Genomic DNA, 22733 nt, shown 5'->3' with positions numbered 1-22733 from the left:
ATAGTTTTGGTCTTTTGGGCTGATTGCACTAGATCACTGAGGTGATCCTAAAAAACATCACCAAATGTCTGAGCAAACACTGATCTTGCTAAATACAGTAGTTTCAAATAGAGTTAGTATTTCACATGGCAACTAGTGTATCTATATGGATGAGATCAACAGAGCAGAGACTTCCATTTCAGGAAATTTTTCTCCCGAAGTATACCAGCAGACCTAGAAAAAGACTTACTTAGGTGGAAGAAAGCTATATGTGAATTCAATTTTGTTTGAATTCTATTTACATTAACATATAAAAATAATTTGTTTTGAATTTAGATTTGTTTAAATAATTAAATTGTGAGAAGTATGTCTGTTATACTGAAAATGTTATTACTGAAAATAATTACATGTCCCAATTTGTCAAATAAGGTGATGATGTTTCTGCCTATATGTATTAAACATATTTTCATATTTTAATTTGATACTTTCTTTAAAAGATGGATAATCCATAAGACAGTGGAAACAAAATCCGTTTTTACTAAGTATTTAAAAACTGGGAACCTCAAAGAGTTGTTTATTTAAAATGCTTAGTTAATTGCTTCATTTATTACTTCAGATATGACCAATACTACATACTTTACAGAAAGAAATAGCATTGTAGCTTTACTTTCCAGTAGTTAATAACCATGTGCTTCCAAAATGATATTTAAGAAAACCTACTGGGAAAAAATTGGTCCTGATGATTCTGGAATTGAGCACACAGCACATTGCTTCCTTTACTTAAAGCCACTAAGAGGTAAAGCACCACTGTTTTTATAAAGTGTGTTTCTTTCACAATTTCTGTCCGTTAAATGTTCAGCTTGCCACTAGATGACACCATGTTTCTCTGTTATCCATGTGTGAGTGTGTAAGGAAATTTAGTTAGGAAAAGATCACTAAAAGCGAGGAAAATATTCATTCATCAAGCACAAAAACCTACTATTTTTTGCAAAAATGAAAATACAGTGCCTTACAGATACATTTTTATAAGAGATAGATGCAAATGAAATACTTCAATTTAAATGCCAAATGTTCAGATAGAGTTCTACAAGTTTCTTTTGCTTTCAGTTATAGGTATACAGTGAGACTAATGAGATATGTGTGCATATTACCATATATCAAATCAAAGGAACATGAAAATACCATATATTTCTAATGAAAATATGATGAGAATATTGTCCAGCCTATTTCATTTATGTTGTAAAATAATTCAGGAAGTATTTATGAAGTGTGATGTTTAATATTTGTGATTTTAGGGGCCACCTGGAAAGGATGGACTGCCAGGACACCCTGGACAACGTGGAGAGACTGTAAGTGACCTTTTTCTTCCGATAGAAATGTTCCATCTTTAATACCTCAATAATTTGCTGAAACTACTTGATTTTTAATAGCTCAATTGCAAGGGTCAGAAAATAGAGGAATTTATTCTATTAAACACTTTATTAAAATATGTAAATAAATAAACACAGAAATGAAGCCATATTTGTACCTAACTTAATATACTTGATGAATTAGGATGTTAGAGGATATGAATGTTCTTTTTTGTCATCACTTTACAGTTGAGCTGAGGGAGAAGATCCCATTATTTTTTGGAAACCTCCTCCAAATTATCACCTTGACTCCTTTAAAACTCCTTCACAGAAGTCTTTATTTACAGTTACATTCCACCCACTTCATCATGCCTACCCTCTCCAAAGGAAACATCAGAATAAGCTGTGCAGATAATATAAAATTCTTCTATCCAGAAATAGTGAATCAGATATTTTCTGAAATTGGAACCATAAGACTATAATTAATCTGGAGCAAGATCAAATGAATCCCCTCACCTCAAATAGAAAAATATAAATGATAAAAAGGACCTCTGGTAGCATAGTGCCTAAGGCACTTGACTGCTAACCAGAAGGCTGGCAGTTTAAACCACCAGCCACTCCTTAGAAGGAAGGTTGGACAATCTATTTCCGTAGTGATACTGCCTCAGAAACACAAGATATGGTCACTGTGAGTTGGGGCCGACTCAACGGCACATGACAACAACAACAATAAATGCTAAAATGTAATTGAATTTTCTTTTGAAACTTCAAGGAGCATTAAATAAATTGTCTTTGAAGTTTTCAAATATTAAAGAAACGTCAAGGCATTGAATAAATAAACAATGATTGGGCAGAGTGAGAAACTCACCCTCCTGGAATGTCAAATGCTGTTTAAGGACTGTGGTGAGAATGTTGGTTGAATATTTTGTTTTTCACTGTGACAAAACTCTGTGTCTGGCTCTCCCAGTGGGTTGTTAGTCTAATCAGAAATCATTACAGGTTGCTGTGTTTCCTTGGAATCTGTTTCTGCTACTGATTAATTTTACCTAATTTCTTACAGAAACTCCACCAAAGACAAACATTGACTATGCACTTTAAAAACATGGCAACAACTAAAAATATAAATTTTCTGTCATGAGGGGAAAAATAAAATCTATCAGCACCAAACCAGTTCCTATTTTGCTCACCAAGTGATAGTTCTTAGCTTAACAACTTCTTTGTTTTTGTCATATTGGTAACTTCAAAAATCAAGAACGATTTAGTGAGACCTTATATTGAAATTGTTTAGCTTTCTTCCTGGCCATGGACTGTCCATAAGGGACATACAGTAAACTCTCTAAAGAAGATTTCAGAGGGGATAGAGCTGCCGTTACCTCCCCAGCAAGTGACCCATTGAACAACTAATAAAAATAAGCAAAGACTGAGACTTTGGAACTTTGGACAGCAGCTATGGTGCTGGAGATTCTGAGTGAGAACAGAAATGGGAGAGAGGAGGAGCAGAGATGAAACAGAAGCTGGGAGAACTTCTCTCACATCTGGAGCACTCATTCATTTCAGCCATTTTGGGACAGAGCTGAGTAATGGCCCAAACAGGGAAGACTGAAAGGGAGCTAATCTGAGGAAGCTATAGCCTGAATTTACAAAATGGAATAGATTGACCATGGAAGTTCATGGGCCACACATCTAAGAGGGAGCAAAGGGAGAACCTGGTTCTATGAGAGAATGCTTTTTAGTCTCGCTGAAGCCTAAGATGAATGGTCACTAGAGTCAAGAGAAACTGCAAGGGCATCATGGTAAAGGGAATACTTCAGATGAATTGGGAAGACAGAGGGAAATGGTTGGCATAGGAGAGATTGTGCAGATCACCCAGGAAAGAAAGACATGTAGAGTCCCTCACTTTTGCCATGGAAAAGTCAAACCCCACTGCTTATGTTGGCATCTACAACCAGCTAATTCCCCTCCACTGCCCCCTACATACATATTAAACTTCAGAGATCAATCATCCAGAACTCTTGAATTGGCACTGAAAAAATCTTAAGGATAACACTGCCTTGTAGTGGATCTCAGGAGAAGATACCAGTCCCTCTGGTGCTGGGTTGTTTACAACACACAGAGACTCTGTGGGGCAGACTAGAGTTGTCCTGTGGGGTTTCCAAAGCTGTGAATCTTTGCAGAGGCAGCTGCTGTATCTTGCTCCTGAGGAGTGGCTGGTTGGTGTGAGCACTCTTTCATTTGACAGCTGTGTGCTTGGCTGATGTGCCACAAGTAACTCCAAACAAAAAAAAAATTCCCACAAAAACCAGAATACAAGATTTAAAGTTAAAAAGAAAAAGATAATAAAATGGGCCAAGTTCAGCAAAAAATTAGTAAAACACACAAAATCACAAGAGAAGAAGGATTAAAACCATATATGACGAAGAGGAAATTTATCCTATGCTAGCCAGACTTACGGAACGAATTCAAAATTTTCAGATTATGTTGCTAAATATGCTTTAAAGAAAGCAAAATGTACAGTGAAAACAAACTTAGCAAAGATCAGGAAACAAATAAGGAACAAAATGAAAGATTCAACAAGGAGATGAAATTAAGAAATTGCTAGAAACATAGTACCTACTAAAACTAATACAAACAGAGGTAGAAAATTTAAACAGACAAATGAAGAATTAAAGATGTCATTAAAAAAAAAAAAAAAAAACTTATAACAACCACAGCAAAAAGCCCAGAAGCAAATAGTTACACTGGAGAATTCTACCAAACATTCAGAGAAAAGTTGACATCAATCCTTCTCAATCTCTTCAAAAATGTAGAAGAAGCAACAATACTACCAAACACTATGAGGCCAGTGTAACCCTGATACCTAAACTAGGCAAAAACACTATAGAAAAGAAAATACAGGCCAATATCCTATATGAACGTACATGCAAAAATTCTAGCCAATAGCCTCCAGCAACATACAAAATACAGCAAAAGTCATACAGCATGATTAAGTGGGGTTCATACAAGAATTACAAGGGTGTGTCAACATTAGAAAATCAATCAATGTAATCCACCCCATAAATAAACCAAGAAAAATGAACTGTATGATTGTATAAATTGATGGAGAAAAGTATTCAGTAAAACTATACACCCTTTCCTGATAAAAGCTCTCAGCAAAATAGGAACAGAAGGGACATATCTCAACATAATTAGGGCGTATATGTAAAACTAACAGCTAAAATTAAACTCAAGGGAGAAAGGATAAGTGCCTTCCCTTCAAAGGCTGGAGGCTTCGATCTTTATCGGTAAGTGGGTCAAGTCTTCTTCACTTCCACATTCCAGAAGGAAGATTCTGTCATCTGCATATTGCAGCTTGTTAGTGAATTTTCCTCCAAATCTGCTGCTCCCTTTGTGTTCATGTAGTTCAGCTTCTCTGATAATTTGCTCAGCATACACATTGAATAAATATGGTGAAATGATACAACCCTGGCATGTACCATTTTCAATTTTAAACTTAGAAGCATCCCCTTGTTCTATTCAAATGACTGCCTCTTGGTCTATGTACAGGTTCCAAATAAGAACAATTAAGTGTTTTAGAATTCCCATTCTTTGCTATTCCAAATATCTATGCATATTTAAAATTGATTTTTTTTTTCCACTTAATTTATTCTACAATTAAATCACAATTGTAGTCCTCCTTCTTGACAACATTGAACAAGCACATACTATTCTGAACTGTAAAAGTTTTTCTCTACATAATTTATTTGCCAATCCCTTGGGTCAAATTTGTTAGGTACTTGCAAAGATTCTGAATGTCTTGAATGAGCAGATACATGGGAAATGTTGAATTCCAGCTCTTCCCAAATCCTTCACTCATGGAAATATATGAGCAGCCAAGTTTCATTCTTTCCCCATAGGATGTATGAATATAACTAGCTTGCAAATTTGCAGACTTTCCTCAATGAGGCATTAATTTTCAAATCTTTAGTCATTACTACAATCATTCTGTGTATGGCATTTTTGTTATTGCTGTTATTATGGAAAACATATATAAAAATATAAAAAACTTAGTTATCAAAAACTGAGAGAAGGGCAGAGGGAACAGGTATAGCTTGTGCAAATATGTGTCATGGGTAAGAGCAATGGCTATTTTGACAAAGGTAATATCAGCATGGATAAAATTTAGGATGCATTTTTAAGTCAAAACATGGAACTGGAGAAACAAACTGGAAAAGATTGTGGAGAATATTGTTACAGATATAGGGATGAGTTGATTTGATTTGCTTTTGTGATATGGTGATTCTGGCTAATGTTGATGAGGGAGTGAAACTGACTACAAAAACACTGCAGTGGTTCATGAAAGATATGGTTACAGATTGAATTAAGAGAGGTCCAATGGGACAAGAGAAGAAGCTATATTTGTGAATTTCTAAGGTACTATTCTGAGTAAACTACCTGACTGAGCCTGGGGAGTGAGGGGAAGTCTGGCTTCAGAAGGAACTCCACTATGAAAGAATATGTTGTTGTTTTTGTTGTTATGTGTTGTCGAGTCAGACCTGAATCATAGCGACCCCTCCTTGGGTTTCCGAGGCGCTATCACTACAGAAGTAGATTGCACAATCTTCCTTCCAAGGAGTGGCTGGTGGGTTTGAACCACCAGCCTCTGGTTAGCAGTCAAGTACCTTAGGCACTACACTATCAGAGCTCTTTAAGAAAGAATATAAGGGAGGAAAATTGAAGGAGGAGTTTCATTCTGTGAGGTCAATTTTGATAGTTTTAAGTTTGAGAAGAGAGCATGATATACTGTTGAAAATATCCAGTAGACATCATTACAAGAATTTTAGGCACAGATCAGAAGCTGAGAAATAGAGGGTTAGCATAGTAGCATATTGTGGTCATGGAAATAGATATAATCCAGGGAGTAGGCAGGTGGGATGTGGAACTAAACTGTGAATTGTCTATCCATTCTATACATACACATGTATAAGTAGGTGTATGCATATGTGTGGGTGGATAGATGATAGAGAGTTGAAGGAAGGAAGGAAAGAAGAAAGAAAGGGAGGGAGGAAGGAGGGAAGGAAGGATACTGATGGATGGATGGATGGAAGCAAGAAAGACATGATAGATAGATAAAAAGATAGATGAGAGGAGGGTCTGTGGCATTTATCAATTTACAAACTCACAAGCTGAAAATTTAAAATTAAAAAGCTAGTTTATTTTTAAAATGCTAAATACAATTTATAATATTCTCCTTCACAGTTGATTGGTTGGTTGTTATTGGTAATGACAGCTCAAGTAGAACCCTGATGCTATTAAGAATTACTGAGTTGACAAAACAGAAGAAATTGTTTTTCCCTATAACATCAATTATAATAATTATAAATTAATATTATTTTACTTTTTTTGTAGAAAAGTTACAAATCTTGTTAGTGGAAAAATAATTCAATCATAGTTATCTCGAAGGTTGAGGTGCAAAAGTGGGGCTACTAGTTTCTACCCTGTGTTTTCTCACCTTAATATTTCAGTCTGATTAAGTGGTACAGTGAATAAAGTTTTTACAAAAGCTATTTTCTGTAATTCTGTGGAAATTTTTCCCCCTTAGTATCTTGTATCTATTTCTCAAACTATTAAATGCAACTTATACCACATGAGAAATAAATGTACCGATCATAATGATACAGAATAAACAACCCAGGAGCCTAGAGAAACATAGACACCAGAATCTATGCCCAAAGGCTTTATTTTGCATGTAAATGCTGATCACATCTACCAGATTTTATTTTAATGATAGCATTATTTGCAAGATGCATTTGTAAATACGTTCTATTGGGTTTTAAGGAAGAACATTCTTATAAAATGCTGAAATTATTATTCTTTATGAAAAACACTTTTTATGCACTTATTTTTCTATCATATTTATTTTTTGAAATTCTTAGAATGCAATAGAGATAAATCATTAATATCACAGACTATATATCAATCTCTGGGTATAGAATCAGTGGACTATTTCATAGATTGTCTAAATCACCATATACTTCATTCATAAATATTGCTCAGTTAAAATTCAATACATTGTTTGTCCAGTGGAACAGGGTTAAGAAGACATTTTTGCTCCAGCTTCAACCCTTCACCTTCTTTTTCAAATTTCTTGAATATAATCATTGAAGTACAAAATGAAATAGAAAAGGTGGTAAATTTGGATTTTAAAGAGAACTGGAATATAATGACTTATATTTAGACATCTAAAAATAAATATTTTAGCTGAATGGTAACTTTCTTTTAGCATGGCTTATTTAATTATCTCATTGAGTATTTTTATGCTTTATGTCATGGACAGCTGCTACAGATTATATTTTGATTCCTTAGGGATTCCAAGGCAAGACTGGCCCTCCTGGACCAGGAGGTGTTGTTGGGCCCCAGGTATGTCCCCTTATGTTGTTTCTCTAACATGATTTATCTCTCTATATTTTTTGCCTTTTCTAAATTGTGTGATATGTGCCCACATTATTATGAGCTAATATGCTGTATTTTTACACTTCAGTTGGCATTCATATATGTGCAATTTGACAATATCAAATCAAATGTGAAATTTTTAATAATTTATTTAAACCGAATTATTTAAATTTAGTAATTTAAACCAAAGTTTATGCCATCAAGTTGATTCTCACTCACAGCTACATGCCTTTCATCTCCAATGCAGTACCAGAATGCTGGCAGTTCAAACCTGCCAGCCACTCCTCAGGAGGAAGATGGGGCAATCTACTTCCGTAGTGATACCACCTTGGAAACCCAAGGAGGGGTAGCTATGAGACGGGTCCAACTCCACGGCACATAATAACAACAACAATGTCTTTACGCCAGTAGATTGCCCCATCTTCCTTCCCTGGAGTGCCTGGTGGATTGAACCACCACCTTCTGGTTAGCAGTCAAATGCCTTAGGCACTGTGCCATTCAAGGCCGTTAATTATTAGTTACCTAAAGAAATTTCTCAATTTTATGTGTGAATAAAAAGAGCAAATACTTAATAAGAATAAATCAGAAAATTCAAAATCTAATACTAAAATCTGGCAAAGGTAATATCTGTTAAAAATAAAACAAAATCAAGTTATAACAAAAAGAAAAAAATATTAAATTGGTTGACCATCCTTTCTTCTCAGAATTTAAATTTATAAAATCAAATTTTATAATATAAGTATAAATTAGATTTGGATTTATAATATATTGAACATGTAAAATAAAACTTCAAACACAACAACATTCTAAAATTAATATTTGCAATATATTACATGTTTTAAAGATACCTGTGTTCATAAAAATGATTTACAACAGAAATAAAATATTTTTATTTTTAAATTTTATGTGCTATAATGGCAGAGACAGGTAAATTTTTTAATCTACTTGGTAGAAAGAGTTCTAAAAATGATTTTACTATCCTAAACTATAGAATTAATTATAAAGAAATTATAAAGAAAATTTCATGGGAACAGAAAATATTATATTTTTCTCTAGCAAAATATCTGTGTCTAGAAAAACATATTGAATAGGCAGGGACACATTTGGTTTATTGAGCTGGAATTTTATCTCTGCTGATTACAAAGTATAAGGAGCTCTGGTGGTACAGTGTCTAAGGCATTTGACTGTTAACCAGAAGGTTGGCAGTTCAAACCCACCAGGGCTCTACTGAAGGAAGAGGAGGCAATCTACTTCCATAAAGATTTACTGCCTTGCAAAACCAGTGGGGGTTGCTATGAGTTGGAATCAAGTCAATGGCAGTGGGATAACAAATGATAGCAAAAGAGCAGGAACAGTTGAATAAAGGTTTTAATTACTTAATTGTTTTAAATAGTTCTTTCTCAGCCTATAATTACTTCTCAACTGTTTACAACATTTTCTCTCTTTCTGTCTCTCTCTCTCTAACATACACACACACACACACACACACAGTGCAGTGCAACCAAGTATGTTTTTGTTGTTGTTGTTGTTTGCCGTTGAGTCGGCCCCGACTCATAGCGACCCCTCCTTGGGTTTCCGAGGCAGTATCACTACGGAAGTAGGATTGCCCAACCTTCCTTCCAAGGAGTGGCTGGTGGGTTTGAACCGCCAGCCTTCTGGTTAGCAAGTGTCTTAGCCACTATGCTACCAGAGCTCCCGCAACCAAGTATACACATCCAAATACACACCCAGGAAAACAAACACTGTATCCTCTTTGTAGGAATATGTGTAATGGAAGGAAAAAATTGTCTAGGATTGGTGAATAATTTTATTTCAGAAATTAACCCTGAATCAAGGAAATGTTAACTTTCTGATCCTTTATAAAGGAAAAATAGTATGCATGTAAATATGCAGTTTTTTGTGTTGAAGGCATCCTTTTTTACTTAATAGCTTTAATTTAAAAATTCCTCACAATACTTAAAACATTTCCTACAAAAATACCTTTTCTTAAAAACTTATACGACTTTACACTTTTTTCCTAAGAAAAACTTTTAAAGCAATTGTGTTTCTTTTTACATTTGTTATGCCTGTGAAGAAAGGGTAATAGAAACCAACTGCATGCAAGCATCATGGAGATTGACTCAGGATATTTTGAGACTTCAAACATATAGAATTTCACCTGTCTAATGCAGGCATCTAAAACTTTTGAGAACTCTGTCTGTTTTCTTCCCCTAATGAAGGCATAAAAGTAGCAGATGTTTTGTTAAGTATGCATGTTCATTTAATTTTTATTTTTTATTTGTACTTTAAAGAAAATCTAACTGCCTGTTTCAAATGTAATCATATTTTCATGTTTGGACAAAAGAAAGGGCTTACTTAATATTGATTGTAATACTTGATATTCTTCATTATTTTCTGTTTTACAGTTATCATATGATTTTTTTTTCCTCAGTGGTGATAACCACTGAATTAAAATAAGATTTACGTTTTTTGTTGTTGAAATTCAGGTGTTCAGATATTTAAAAAAAAAAAAAAAAAAGTCCTTTGGGGTGAAAGAAATAGACATTAATGATAACCTGAACACTTACATATTTAATGGGCTTTAGAACTTGAAATATCCACTCAAATTTTGGCCAGATGTTTTCTTTGTCCATAACCAAGAGGTAAGAATCCATTGTGTTAGATAAATGTCAGAGAATGATATTCCATGAGCAACTTTAGTAACACGTTCTGCTGTTTAATCACCTTAACATCTGGAAAGTTTCCCTCTGTATATCTTTAACTTAAGGCTTTCATTTTCTCTTATTCTATAGGAGATAGAGAGGTACTGCTTACCATTCTCTATTTACAAGTGAAAGCATACTAAACTCTAGCACCACAACACAGCACCACTCAGGGGACAAGTAAATGACCTGGAATTTTTCACTTTGGCATTTTCAGCAATTTAAGGCAGCAGGCTATTTGTTATAGCCTTCAGCCTGAGAGAACTGCCAGCCCAAACACATTGCCTTCAGGATCCCCCTGACACATTCTCTGAACTTTGTCAAATGAATATAAATTATCAGAAAGGAGGTCTCCAGTCCATGAAAATTCCTGGGACAACTACTTTGGTCATTTGGGCTTTAGCAGACCAAGGCTTCTTACCAAGCAGAAGTTTGTTGAGTACCTACCAATGTGGTACCAATGCCTCTTTACTTCCTATACCTTATTAAAAAATATGGAATGGGATGTAGCTAATCGACAGAGTTTTTAACTTTGAAGTGACTCTGATCATTTTAAAAAGAAACCATCCTCTTGGCTTTTATCCAGGTAGTTCCCCTATACACCCAGATTCTATCCAGTGTTCCACATAATCTCTTCATACTCCTACTAGATGTGCTACTTTCATTGCTTATAAAAAGTGTTTTGCAAGATATCACGGTCTGAGCTCTGGTAGCATAGTGCCTAAGGCACTTGACTGCTCACCAGAAGGCTGGTGGTTCAAACCCACCAGCCACTCCTTGGAAGGAAGGTTGGGATATCCTATTTCCGTAGTGATACTGCCTCAGAAACCCAAGGAGGGGTCACTATGAGTCGTGGCTGACTCGACTGATGGCAAACAACAACAACAACAACAAATGATCGTGATAAGCTTTGGTGAAAGGGAGTGATAATTACCTTGAGTTTGTGTTATATATGCTAAAAGTAAAACAGCGGTGTAATGAAATTTCCCTTAACTAATTTAGGGTCCAACTGGTGAGACTGGCCCAATAGGTGAACGTGGGCATCCTGGCCCTCCTGGCCCTCCTGGTGAGCAAGGTCTTCCTGGTGCAGCAGGAAAAGAAGGTGCAAAGGTAAACATAATCAAGAATTTTGCTGGGCTGAAAATGTCAATTAACACTGACATTGACCATGTAGTCTCTAAGTTTTGGCATAGTAGTTAAATGAAATTAAGAAAGATATGTCAGAAAAACATTCAGCGTGTGTTTATTGTACTGCAAAGCATTAGTGAACAATAACCTAAGAAAGGTGAGCTCTGTTGGCCATGAAACCATAAAGTTGTATATACCCCTAAATGTAGATAGTGGTTAGTTCATATTAATATGTATGATATTCCATATAATATGATCACTAACTGATATTTGTGCTTTACTTCAAGTAGATTAGACATACTCACAATTTTGTTTGTAGAAACATATAGAAATTACTCTCTACTGATGGATGCATTTCTTTAGGGTGACCCAGGTCCTCAAGGTATCTCAGGGAAAGATGGACCAGCAGGACTACGGGGTTTCCCGGGTGAAAGAGGTCTTCCTGGAGCTCAGGTACAACCAATGTACAGATAAAATTTGTGAATAAAGTTACTTAATAATTTTTCTCAAATATTAATAAAAATTCATGCATAAAGAAAAACATGTATGCATATGCACTTGATAATCATAATATATATAGCAATATGTATTTGCATCAAGAACACTTCATGACATCTCCATTTTATCATTTCTTCCTAATTATATTCAATTCAAGTAGGTTCATTTTATTTCTCTTCTTCTTTATTTTTTTCTTTCCCCAGGGTGCAGCTGGTCTGAAAGGAGGAGAAGGTCCCCAGGGCCCACCAGGTCCAGTTGTAAGTATGATGATAATAAACAATTTTTCTATCTACAATAGCAAATTACATCTTTTCTTTCATTACTCACATGTTGTATTCCCAACAATGTGTGGAAGAGAAAATAAACCTATGTCAATCCAATCAGCCAGTGCCTGATTTTTACTAATTGTATGCACTTATGAGTACAGACACAGAAGGGTTCAGACAAATGGAAATATTTGCTTCACCACTGCTGTCAGAAAGAAAAAGGGGTTATATTGCCTCAGACAGTACCTAAGGAAATAAATCCTAATTATGAGTAATAGAAACTCATGGTAATGGAAGACCTAGAGAGGCTGCAATTTTAATGCTCATTTACTACATTCATCTCTTTCTTCTCATTTTAAAGTTAATCCTAAAATAAAATTCAATTTCTTATATATTACTTTTTATCATGTATTTACTGTATTTATTTTCTATCAAGTATTTAGGTTTAATTTATCTGATTATTTGTATTTGAAACCAGAGTTTCATCAGTGATGCAAAACATTTTCCATAATCATGAAAGACATATATCCATTTTATAGATTATTCAAATGGGTTTACTTAATCGTTGTAAGCCTATGAAATAATTGGCAAATGGTTGAATATCAAACGTTCACTTTATGTTTTTTCCTTTTTTGTGATACATATCAATTCCTCAGAAAACGATTAGTCTTCATTTTTTACACAAATTTACCTTTCCTCAAATGTTATCAATAACAACACAAGCGCCATATTTAGAAGCCTTTTCTTCTCCTCTTTCCTTTAAAAGCTCAGATTTGCTTATTAGTTTTCTTCCAAAATATTTCTTTAAACTCTTTTTCTTCATTTCCACTCTCACCTTTGTTCAGATACTTGCCTTTCTTTCCTTGAGTAACATTGTCTTATCTCTTCAACTTTTCTTACCCTCTTGAATCAGCTTCTTTGTCCACTGATTTAGTTTTATACTTTTAAAACAAAAACATACTTAACTATGACATTCTTTTGTTTTTATATATCATATTACCTTTGTATATGTTATTTTCTATAATGATTCCCCTCTAATTTTATCCAATCTAATTCTTTGAACATCTTGCTTCTCAAACCAACATGATAGCTCATACTTACAGAAAGTTTACTTACACTGTGCCCCTTCTTCTGGTAAACCCCCTTTTTCCTTTCTCTAGCTGACAAAAAAACCTACGTACCTATACAGTTTCAGCTTGAATGTTAGGTCCATATAAAGTTATCTTTGGGCAATGTGCCTCCATTTCACTTATGAGGGAAATTGTGTAATTCATTGTCCCTGTCATTAAAGTGTCAGTTTCTGGTATTTTATTGGCATTCACAACAAATTGCCTGACCACAGTAATCATTCTGTGCTTACTTTACTATTTGAATTTAAAAGACACCAGAGAGGTGTTGTCATAAAGGCTGATATTAAGAAATAATTTGTATAGCATGATTAATACTGAGGACAATCTGATAATGTTGCTAATAATAGTATAAAGCAACAAGCATGATATTTGCCAGATTTATTACAATATTATTTAATCTATAGATCACTCAAATGTCATATAACAATTCTGGAAGTAGTTATGGACATCAAGTGAAGATTTTTTATAAAAGAATAAAATATATTATAATAACTTTCTTTGATTTCTATGGAACTCATAAAATTATGTGGAACATTTTTGAAGCTCTCTTATGTTAGTGGTGGCAGGAGCAATAGTCAAATAAGAAGAAGGTTCTTATTGGGTGATAAAATCTCTAAAAGTTTCAATACAGGGCAATTAACCAAATTATCACATAGCAAGGCAATATTATTTTAGAAATAGGTGATTTTCTTATGATTAACTGCCATTGCAACAAATTTGAATTACGTCTACAAAGATTGAATTGTTTTAGGTTGTTTTTAGAGCTTGATCAAGCAGGGCTATCCCAGGTGTTTGGAATAGTTGAAACCAATGTATTTATCAGGTACATAATATTCCCTGGAGATATAATTTAACAAGGAATTGATTTACAATTATCTGTCTCCATCAAGAACAAAATATTGAATATTTTATTATAGTCATATACATACAACAAAACATACAACATTTAATTGATTTCTACATGTGCACTTCAATGACATTGATTATATTCTTCAAGCTGTGCAGCCATTTTCCCTTTTTCCAAATTATGCCACCACCATTAATAAACATTCAGTGCATTCTAAGCACAAATCCCACTTCCTTCCTCCCTCCTGCCCCTGATAATCACTAATTACTTTAATTTTTTATATTTGCCTCTCATATTTAATTTTATATAGCATTCTGTGTACTGTAATAACATATAAAAATCAAATATATTTTTTATTTGGAAGGCTTCAACAACCTTTTATTTGACAATTTCCTGACTACTATAGAAACCTGGGAAGATACCTGTTTAAGAGACTAAAAATAGGGTAAAATAATTTGAAAAGAAACATAAAAAGGACAAAATATCCCTACAATACAGTAGGTGACTAAATGTCTAATGACAGCTAAACATTAAATGCTAATCTGTGGGTAGTTGTTGTTGTTGTTGTTGTTATGTGCCGTCGAGTCGGCCCCGACTCATAGCGACCCCTCCTTGGGTTTCCGAGGCAGTATCACTACGGAAATAGATTGCCCAACCTTCCTTCCGAGGAGTGGCTGGTGGGTTTGAACCGCCAGCCTTCTGGTTAGCAGTCAAGTGGGTCATGCAGGATGTAGCCTTTGAATTTGGCTTCATGGAGTACAGATGATTACAGAACAAGCTAACGACATGAGGAAAGAAAGCAATGGTGTTTAGGTACTATCTTTCTAACCAAAAAGGAGGAAGCTTTGAGAGTAGATGAAAATTTGTTGATATTTTCATAGGAGTGAGATGGATGACTATGTTTTTTATACAATGTAAAATCAGGAAATAGAATACAGGTTCTGATTACTGAACCTCTTCAGTAGCTAATTGAAGTGATTGGAAGATTTTAAGGTTTTGGAGCAAGTGAAATAAATTTATTATCATTGTTGTTGTTGTTATGTGCCGTCGAGTCAGACCACACTCATAGTGACCCCACCTTGAGTTTCCAAGTCAGTATCACTATGGAAGTACATTGTCCAATCTTCCTTCCGAGGAGTGGCTGGTGAGTTTGAACCACCAGCCTTTTGGTTAGCAGTCAAGTAGTGTGTGATATATAACAGAGAAGGAGAGACTAGATGCAGAAAAATTTCAGTGTCAAATACAAGATTAAGTCTTTGACCAGGGCATGGGGGAGTAAAAGGACAGTGCAGATGCAGCAAAGACTGAGAAGGCAGGATCGGAGGGTTTATTAACCTGTTAGAAACCGACAGAGAGGTAAGGTGAAATCTGAATGATGACCTGATGCAAACTTGTGTCTTTGTAGGAATGACAGTTTTATGATGACTTCCAGGCCTGGAACAATTTTACCAGCTCAGGAACAACAACAAAAGTAAAAACAATAAAAACAAAGGAACAAACCAAACATAAATATAAACAAACACACAAATAAATCAATAAATAAAGCACTAAGTCTTAGTAGTCACAAAAGATCTTAAGAAGTTTTTATACTTTGCTAACAGAAATGACCCACAGATCCTCACTGTAAGTTTATTTGGGTTCAATATCTACTCTTAAATAAATCCACTTATCAAACTTTGAAGACATTAGCCAAAAAAATTACTTTTAAAAGTTGACAGAATAAGAATCACTAAAAGGAAGGACACCATCTACATTTATTCATTCCTCAATCTATTGCTGTAATTGCTATAAAATATAGTAAAAAGGTTCATGATGACTGCTAGTATATAATAAATGCTAAAAGTTGACTCCTTTTTCACCAATTTTATGCATATATGATGTTTGGTTGTAAAATATTTTTATTCAAGTGACTAAGCTTAAAATTTTATTTTTATAGGTATAAATTGTGACGTATCCTGACAATTAGCTCATTCTGGTTCTTATTTTTTTGAGGTTTAACACTTTCTATGGGTTACTGTTATTGATTAAAATTAAGAAATCAGTAGTAGTGGCTGCTTTGGCAGGAAAGATACATTCTATTTTGCAATGTTGATCAAAAAAATGACACCAGAATATCAGAGATAAATAACTGGTAAGTTAGGGAGAAACAACAAAATTGCAAGAAAAAAAGAAATGAAAACATGATTATCTTGCAGAAGTCCTTGATTCTATAATAGATAGGTCTGAGTTTGTAGTTATCTCATGGTAAATTTACCTTTGGAATTTTGGCCAAGTAATGGTAAGTGCTGGACTGAAATACACAAGTACAGCAAAGGATAAAAGTTCAGAAGATTTTTATATTAAGGAAATATATGAAAAGTGGTAGATTCTCTGAGGAAGAGAATGTGAAGAGACTATGAAGGGTAAAGGAAAAGAGTGCTTGCTTGTTCCTTCAGCTTTTATCTAGTACCACTCTGAGAGGAATATACCACAAATGGGATGGCCTTAACAAACAGAAGTTTGTTCTCTTACAGGTTGGAAGCTTTAAGTCCAAGTTCAAAGTGCCAGGCTCTAGGGACTAGGTGAAAACCCCTCAGCTTTGGGCTTCAGCTCTGCCTCCAGCTCCCAGCCCACTGAAGCTAGAGAATTTTCTTCACTCAGAGAGCTGCTGGCTACTGAGGCTGTCAAGCTCAAGGTTGACAAGTAAAAAGACACAGTCCCGATATTACCAAATCACATGGCAGGCCATTAATTCAAGTCCATTGTAAGTTCCAAGGTCGGCAGAGCATGGCAGCCTGCTGAGCAATGACATGGCCACATGCAGGGTTCAAAGTGCCATAAGCTAGAGACTATCCTCAAGCCTTCTCCTTATATACAGGAAGCAGCCCACATCCCAAAGGCAGCTACTCAGCTGCTTGTGGTAGATCCCACCATGGAGCTGATTGCTAGTCTCATCATGGGGAATAACTACCACCAGCTGCCCAGCCACTCAACCAGGCATAGCCAAGTCCACACACAAACATAACCACCACAATTCCACCCCTTGTCAAATTGGCACCTGTACAGATCTTCAGTGGGTGGCATCTGTACAGATCTCTTTCACTAGGTGACTCCAGTCCTAGTTCTTGAGTGGAGACCTCACCCCCTTGGTTTAGCAACCCCATTCCTCTCCCTTTTGGGCTTGGCCAACCCACCCCCTCACTCTTGGGCAGTGACTATGACTCCATCCTGCTGGCTCACATGAAGGAGCAGCCCTACACTCCAGAACCAAGTTGGTGAAGGTCTGGCTCTTTGAAAACTAGGGAGCTGTGGTAGGTTCCACCCCAAAGGCCATGGTCCTAGCCTTTCAGGCTGAGGCAGCTCTGTTTCCCATTTCCTTGGTCTCTAGGCTTCTTGCCAACTAATGCCTGAGGGCAACCCACTCTGCCAGAAATTTTCCTGCCCAAATAAAAGCACTCAGCTTTCTTGCTCTGTGGGCCAGCCAATCTGCTTCTCCATTTTATGCTGGTCTCTTTACCAATTAATGCCTGAAGGCAACCCACTCTGCCAGGAATCCTCCTACCCAGTGGCACCGACTTTCTCCTCCATGGACTGGTAAGCCTGTTGCTGTTTAATGCTGGTCTCTGGGCTCTGCTACTGCAGTCTTTCATGCTGGTCTCTCTGCCAGCATCTCTCTGCCAGTCTCTTAGCTATGCTCCTGCTGTCTCTCATGGCATATGCCGGTGTCTCTCTGCCAAGGTCTTGGGTCAAGGATGCACTCCAATCCTGTTTCCACATTTTAGGTATATGTCAAGCAGCACCTCGCTCTCTTGGTACCATATTCTGTTCTGGTTACTTAGTGCCACTCTGACAAGAATATACCATAAATAGGATGGCCTTAACAAACAGGAGTTTATTCTCTTACAGTTTGGAGACTTTAAGTCCAAGTTCAAAGTGCCAGGCTCTAGGGGCTGGATGAAAGCCCCTCAGCCTTGGGCTTCAGCTCTGCCTCCAGCTCCTGGCCCACTGAAGCTAGAGCCTTTTCTTCACTCAGACAGCTTCTGGCTATTGAGGCTGCCAAGCCAAAAGTTCACAAGTAAAAATGCACATGTGATATTACCAAATCACATGGCAGGCCATTAATTCAAGTCCATTGTAAGTTCCAAGGTCGGCAGAGCATAGCAGGCTGCTGAACAATGACACAGCTACACGCAGGTTTCAAGGTGTAATAAGCTAGAGACTATACCCTAGACTTCTCCTTACATACAGGAAGCAGACCACACCCCAAAGGCAGCTACTCAGCTCCTTATGATAGATCCCATCATGGAGTTGATAGTTAGTCTCATCATGGGGGATAACTACCACCAGCTACCCAGCCACTCAACCAGGCCCAGCCGTGTTCACACACAAAGATAACCGCCACAATAAGCAATTACAAATAATACACATTTATTAGCTTCTTTAGAGAAGCTAATTTTGCAGCTAACTGGACTTTAATAGGAAAGGTACAATTTGTAAACATTGCTTATTTTAAGTAAATCAGATAACTGCCTACTTTAATAACGTACCTTAGAATTTTAAGAGCCTATAGATATTTTTTTTTTATTAAATCCTTGGTTTCCCCTCCTTGGGTTTCTGAGGCAGTATCACTACAGAAGTAGATTGCCCAGGCTTCCTTCTGAAGAGTGGCTGGTGGGTTTGAACCGCCAGCCTTCTGATTAGCAGTCAGATGGCTTAGAAATTATACCACCAGAGCTCCCCCTAGAATAATTAGTAAGCAGGGGTTTTGCTGTATATTTCTGGATTACTAGAGAAATAATAAATTCCCAGTATACATTAATGAAAACAAAAAGCATATCACATTTTTATTAAGTTGACATTTCTTGCTAAAAGTAAGATTTTTAAAGTTTATAAGTATCAAAATTCTATATCTTAAGCACTATTTCCATTTTTCTTGTTTTTATACATACAAACCAAATGTATTTAACAACCATCATCCATTCTTGTATCAATGCATTCATTTATAAATATATTCGGCATCCATTTTCTTTATCTGTGATCCATTCAATCAAAAACATAGTCCAGGCTTTTTGTTTCAGGCTGCTGTTGTGGTCTCCTATATACATAAGTTTACTGAGCATTTATAGGTCTAGGTGTGAACTCATTGGATTATTTAAAATAAACTATAAGTACAGTTGTACCAACCAGATAGATTTGTTCAAAGACATGCTTTATGCAGGGTCCTATTGATGAATATAGCAACAACAACAACAAAAAAAAAACCTCACTGCCATTGAATCGGATTTGACTCGTAGCGACCCCTCCTTGGGTTTCTGAGACTGTATCACTACGAAAGTAGATTGCCCAATCTTCCTTCCAAGGAGTGGCTGGTGGGTTTGAGCCGCCAGCCTTCTGGTTCACAGTCAAATGCCCTTACAAATATAGTCAAGAGAAATATCTTGCTAATCATAGTTTTAGAAATATCTACAGTTTTATTGAGCAGTTAAGTGGTTTATTTTTTCTTTTAATACCTATTAATTATGAAATGTAGATTTCCTCTTTTGTTTTGGCTGACAGAAACCATGGAAGCAAAATTGTGACACTATATATAGTACCTTTTTTTTTTTTCTAACTTTTTGAACATAAGCAACTACAAATGATACACGTTTATTATATGTATAAATATAATAGATATGCCGTTCTGATTAAATTTATAAAATTCTGGATGTAGTTGCTGTTAGATGACATTGAGTCAGTTCTGACTCATAGTGACACTATGTGCAACAGAACAAGAATAAAATATAGTCTGTTCCTGCACCATCCTCATAATCATTGCTGTGCTTGAGTCTGTCATTACAGCCACTGTTAATCTATCTTGTTGAGAATTTTCCTTTTTCACTAAGTCTCTACTTTACTGAGCATGATGTCCTTCTCCAGCACTTGTCCCTTCTGACAACATGATGGAAGCACAAGAGATGAAGTCTTGCCATTCTTGCTTGTAAGGAGAATTCTGGCTGTACTTCCTCCAGAACAGATTTATTCATTCTTCTAGCAGTCCATGGTACATTCAATATTCTTTGCCAACACCATAATTCAAATGCATCAGTTCTTCTGCAGTTTTCCTTATTCATTGTCCAGCTCTGACCTGGATATTGTTGTTGTTGTTGTTATGTGCCCTAGAATAGACCCCGACTCATAGCGACCCCTCCTTGGGTTTCCAAGGCAGTAGCACTACGGAAGGAGGATGCCCAACCTTTTAGGCTACTGAAAATACCAGAGCTTGGTCAGGTGCGCCTTAGTCTTCGAAGTGACATTTTGTTCTTCAACACTTTAAAGACGTCTTTTGCAGCAGATTTACCCAAGGCTATAGGTTGTTTGATTTCTTGACTATCACCTGCATCGGCATTGATTATGGATCCAAGTAAAGTGAAATCCTTGACACCATCAAACTTGTTTCCATTTATCATGATGTTCCTTATTGGTCAAGTTGTGAGGATTTTTGTTTATCTTGAAGTGTAATACATACTGAAGGCTATAGTATTTGATCATCATCAGCAAGTGTTTTCAATTCTTCACTTTCAGCAAGCAAGGTTGTGTCATCTGCATATCGCAGGTTACTGTGAAATTCTGGATAAGATCCAGACTTAATTGATTTCGTAACATAATCACTGGGTTATCAACCTACAGGTGAAACCTTGGTCAGTAGTGTGAATTTTTAGGTTACTAATATCTTTGGCTTCATATTATGAAAATAAATGTAATAAATTTTTATTTTCAGAAAGTTGAACCAATAATATTATTTTTATTTTTCTTACCTACCTATTTCTTAGGGAGCTCTGATGGTGTAGTGCCTAAGGCATTTTACTGCTAACCAGAGGCTGGTGGTTCAAACCCACCAGCCACTCCTCAGAAGGAAGGCTTGGCAATCTACTTCCATAGAGATACCACCTCAAAAAAACAAGGAGGGGTTGCTATGAGTGGGAATCGACTTGATGGATCTATTTCTCATCCATATTATCTAATCTTTTATGTATTCCGTGTATATGTCAGTCTTTTCTTGTGGAAAATCCATAAAAAAAGAAATATATGAAGAAACAGACAGTGCTAAACTAAAATAATATAGATGTTAAAAAGTGGACCTTTTCTGCAAATAGTTTATGGTTTACTGATGAATACAAATATGAAATAGATAAAATAATATATTAAATAGTAAATGGTATACTGAAAAATAGAATAAGAAACACAAAAATGAGAATGATGATTTTTGCCTAAATGAATTATGTTGGGGTTGGAACTATTAATAATAATTAATTTTATCTATGAAAAATATGTTTTCTCTAAATTTAGTCTTGAAGTTAAACCTTAACTTAAACAAAACAGAAATCTTCACAACTGGATCAATAAACAACATCATGACCAATGGAGAATATATTGAAATATGAAGAATTTCATCTTATTTGGATTCAAAATCTACACCTGTAGAAGCAACAGTCAAGAAATCAAATAATGTATCTGTTAGACAAACCTGCTGCAAACAAATATGCCAAACCCCTTGCCATTGAATTGATTCTGACTAATAGCAACCTTATAAAACAGAGTAGAACTGCCCCATAGTGTTTCCAAGGTTATAAAATATTTATGGAGACAGATTGATTTATTTTTCTCCTGTGGAGTGGCTGGTGGATTCAATCATCTGACCTTGGGTTAGCGGCCAAATGTTTTATCCACTGAGCTATCAAAGCTCCTTGTGAAATATTTCTTTGAAGTGTTGAAAAGTAATGATGTTGTTTTGAGGATTAAGGTGTGCCTTACCCAAGCCATGGCTATTTTCAATTACCTCGCATGCATGCTAACACTGGACGTTGAATAAGAAGACCAGAGCAGAATTGATACATTTGAAATATGATGTTGGCAAAGAATACTGAATATTCCAAAGATTGCTAGAAAAAATAAAAGTGAGGATGGAGAGACTTTGTCTCACAAACTTTGGATATGTTGCCAGGAGGGACCAGTGCCTGAAGAAGGACATCATGCTCGGTAAAGTATAACCCACTGCCATCGAGTCGATTCCAACTCAAAGCCACACCATCAGGTTTCCAAGTCTGTAAATCTTTATCAAAGTAGATTACCTCATCTTCCTCCCACAGAGCAGCTGGTGGATTTGAACCACTGACCTTCTGATTAGCATCAAATTGATATGGCCAATGCAGCACCAGAGACCCTTTGGTAAACTATGTTGTTGTTGTTGTTAGGCGCCATCGAGTCATCTCTGACTCAAAGTGACCCTATGTACAGCAGAACGAAGTACTGCCTGGTTCTTTGCCAGCACGATGATCCTTGGTATACCAGAGCCCATTGTTGTAGTCACTGTGTCAATCCATCTCATTGAGAACTTTCCCCTTTTTTGTTGACCTTCCACTTTACCAAGCATGATATCCTTCTCCATG

General features: G+C 36.0%; 1 protein-coding gene across 1 annotated transcript in view; it reads left to right on the top strand.

Moving 5' to 3' along the window:
* Window positions 1-22733, top strand: part of COL11A1 (collagen type XI alpha 1 chain) — a 316494-nt gene that overhangs the window by 201233 nt on the left and 92528 nt on the right. The window contains exons 37-41 of the mRNA XM_007951592.2: window positions 1275-1328; window positions 7671-7724; window positions 11462-11569; window positions 11951-12040; window positions 12289-12342. Coding sequence (XP_007949783.1) covers window positions 1275-1328; window positions 7671-7724; window positions 11462-11569; window positions 11951-12040; window positions 12289-12342 — 360 coding nt within the window. The remainder of the gene's footprint in view (window positions 1-1274; window positions 1329-7670; window positions 7725-11461; window positions 11570-11950; window positions 12041-12288; window positions 12343-22733) is intronic.

This window comes from Orycteropus afer, unplaced genomic scaffold (genome assembly GCF_000298275.1).
Source record: "Orycteropus afer afer isolate SDZICR_OR568_19922 unplaced genomic scaffold, OryAfe1.0 scaffold00301, whole genome shotgun sequence".
NCBI classification, from domain to species: Eukaryota; Metazoa; Chordata; class Mammalia; order Tubulidentata; family Orycteropodidae; genus Orycteropus; species Orycteropus afer.
The sequence above is the reverse complement of the archived record's forward strand: the minus strand, read 5'-3'. Positions and strand labels throughout refer to the sequence as shown.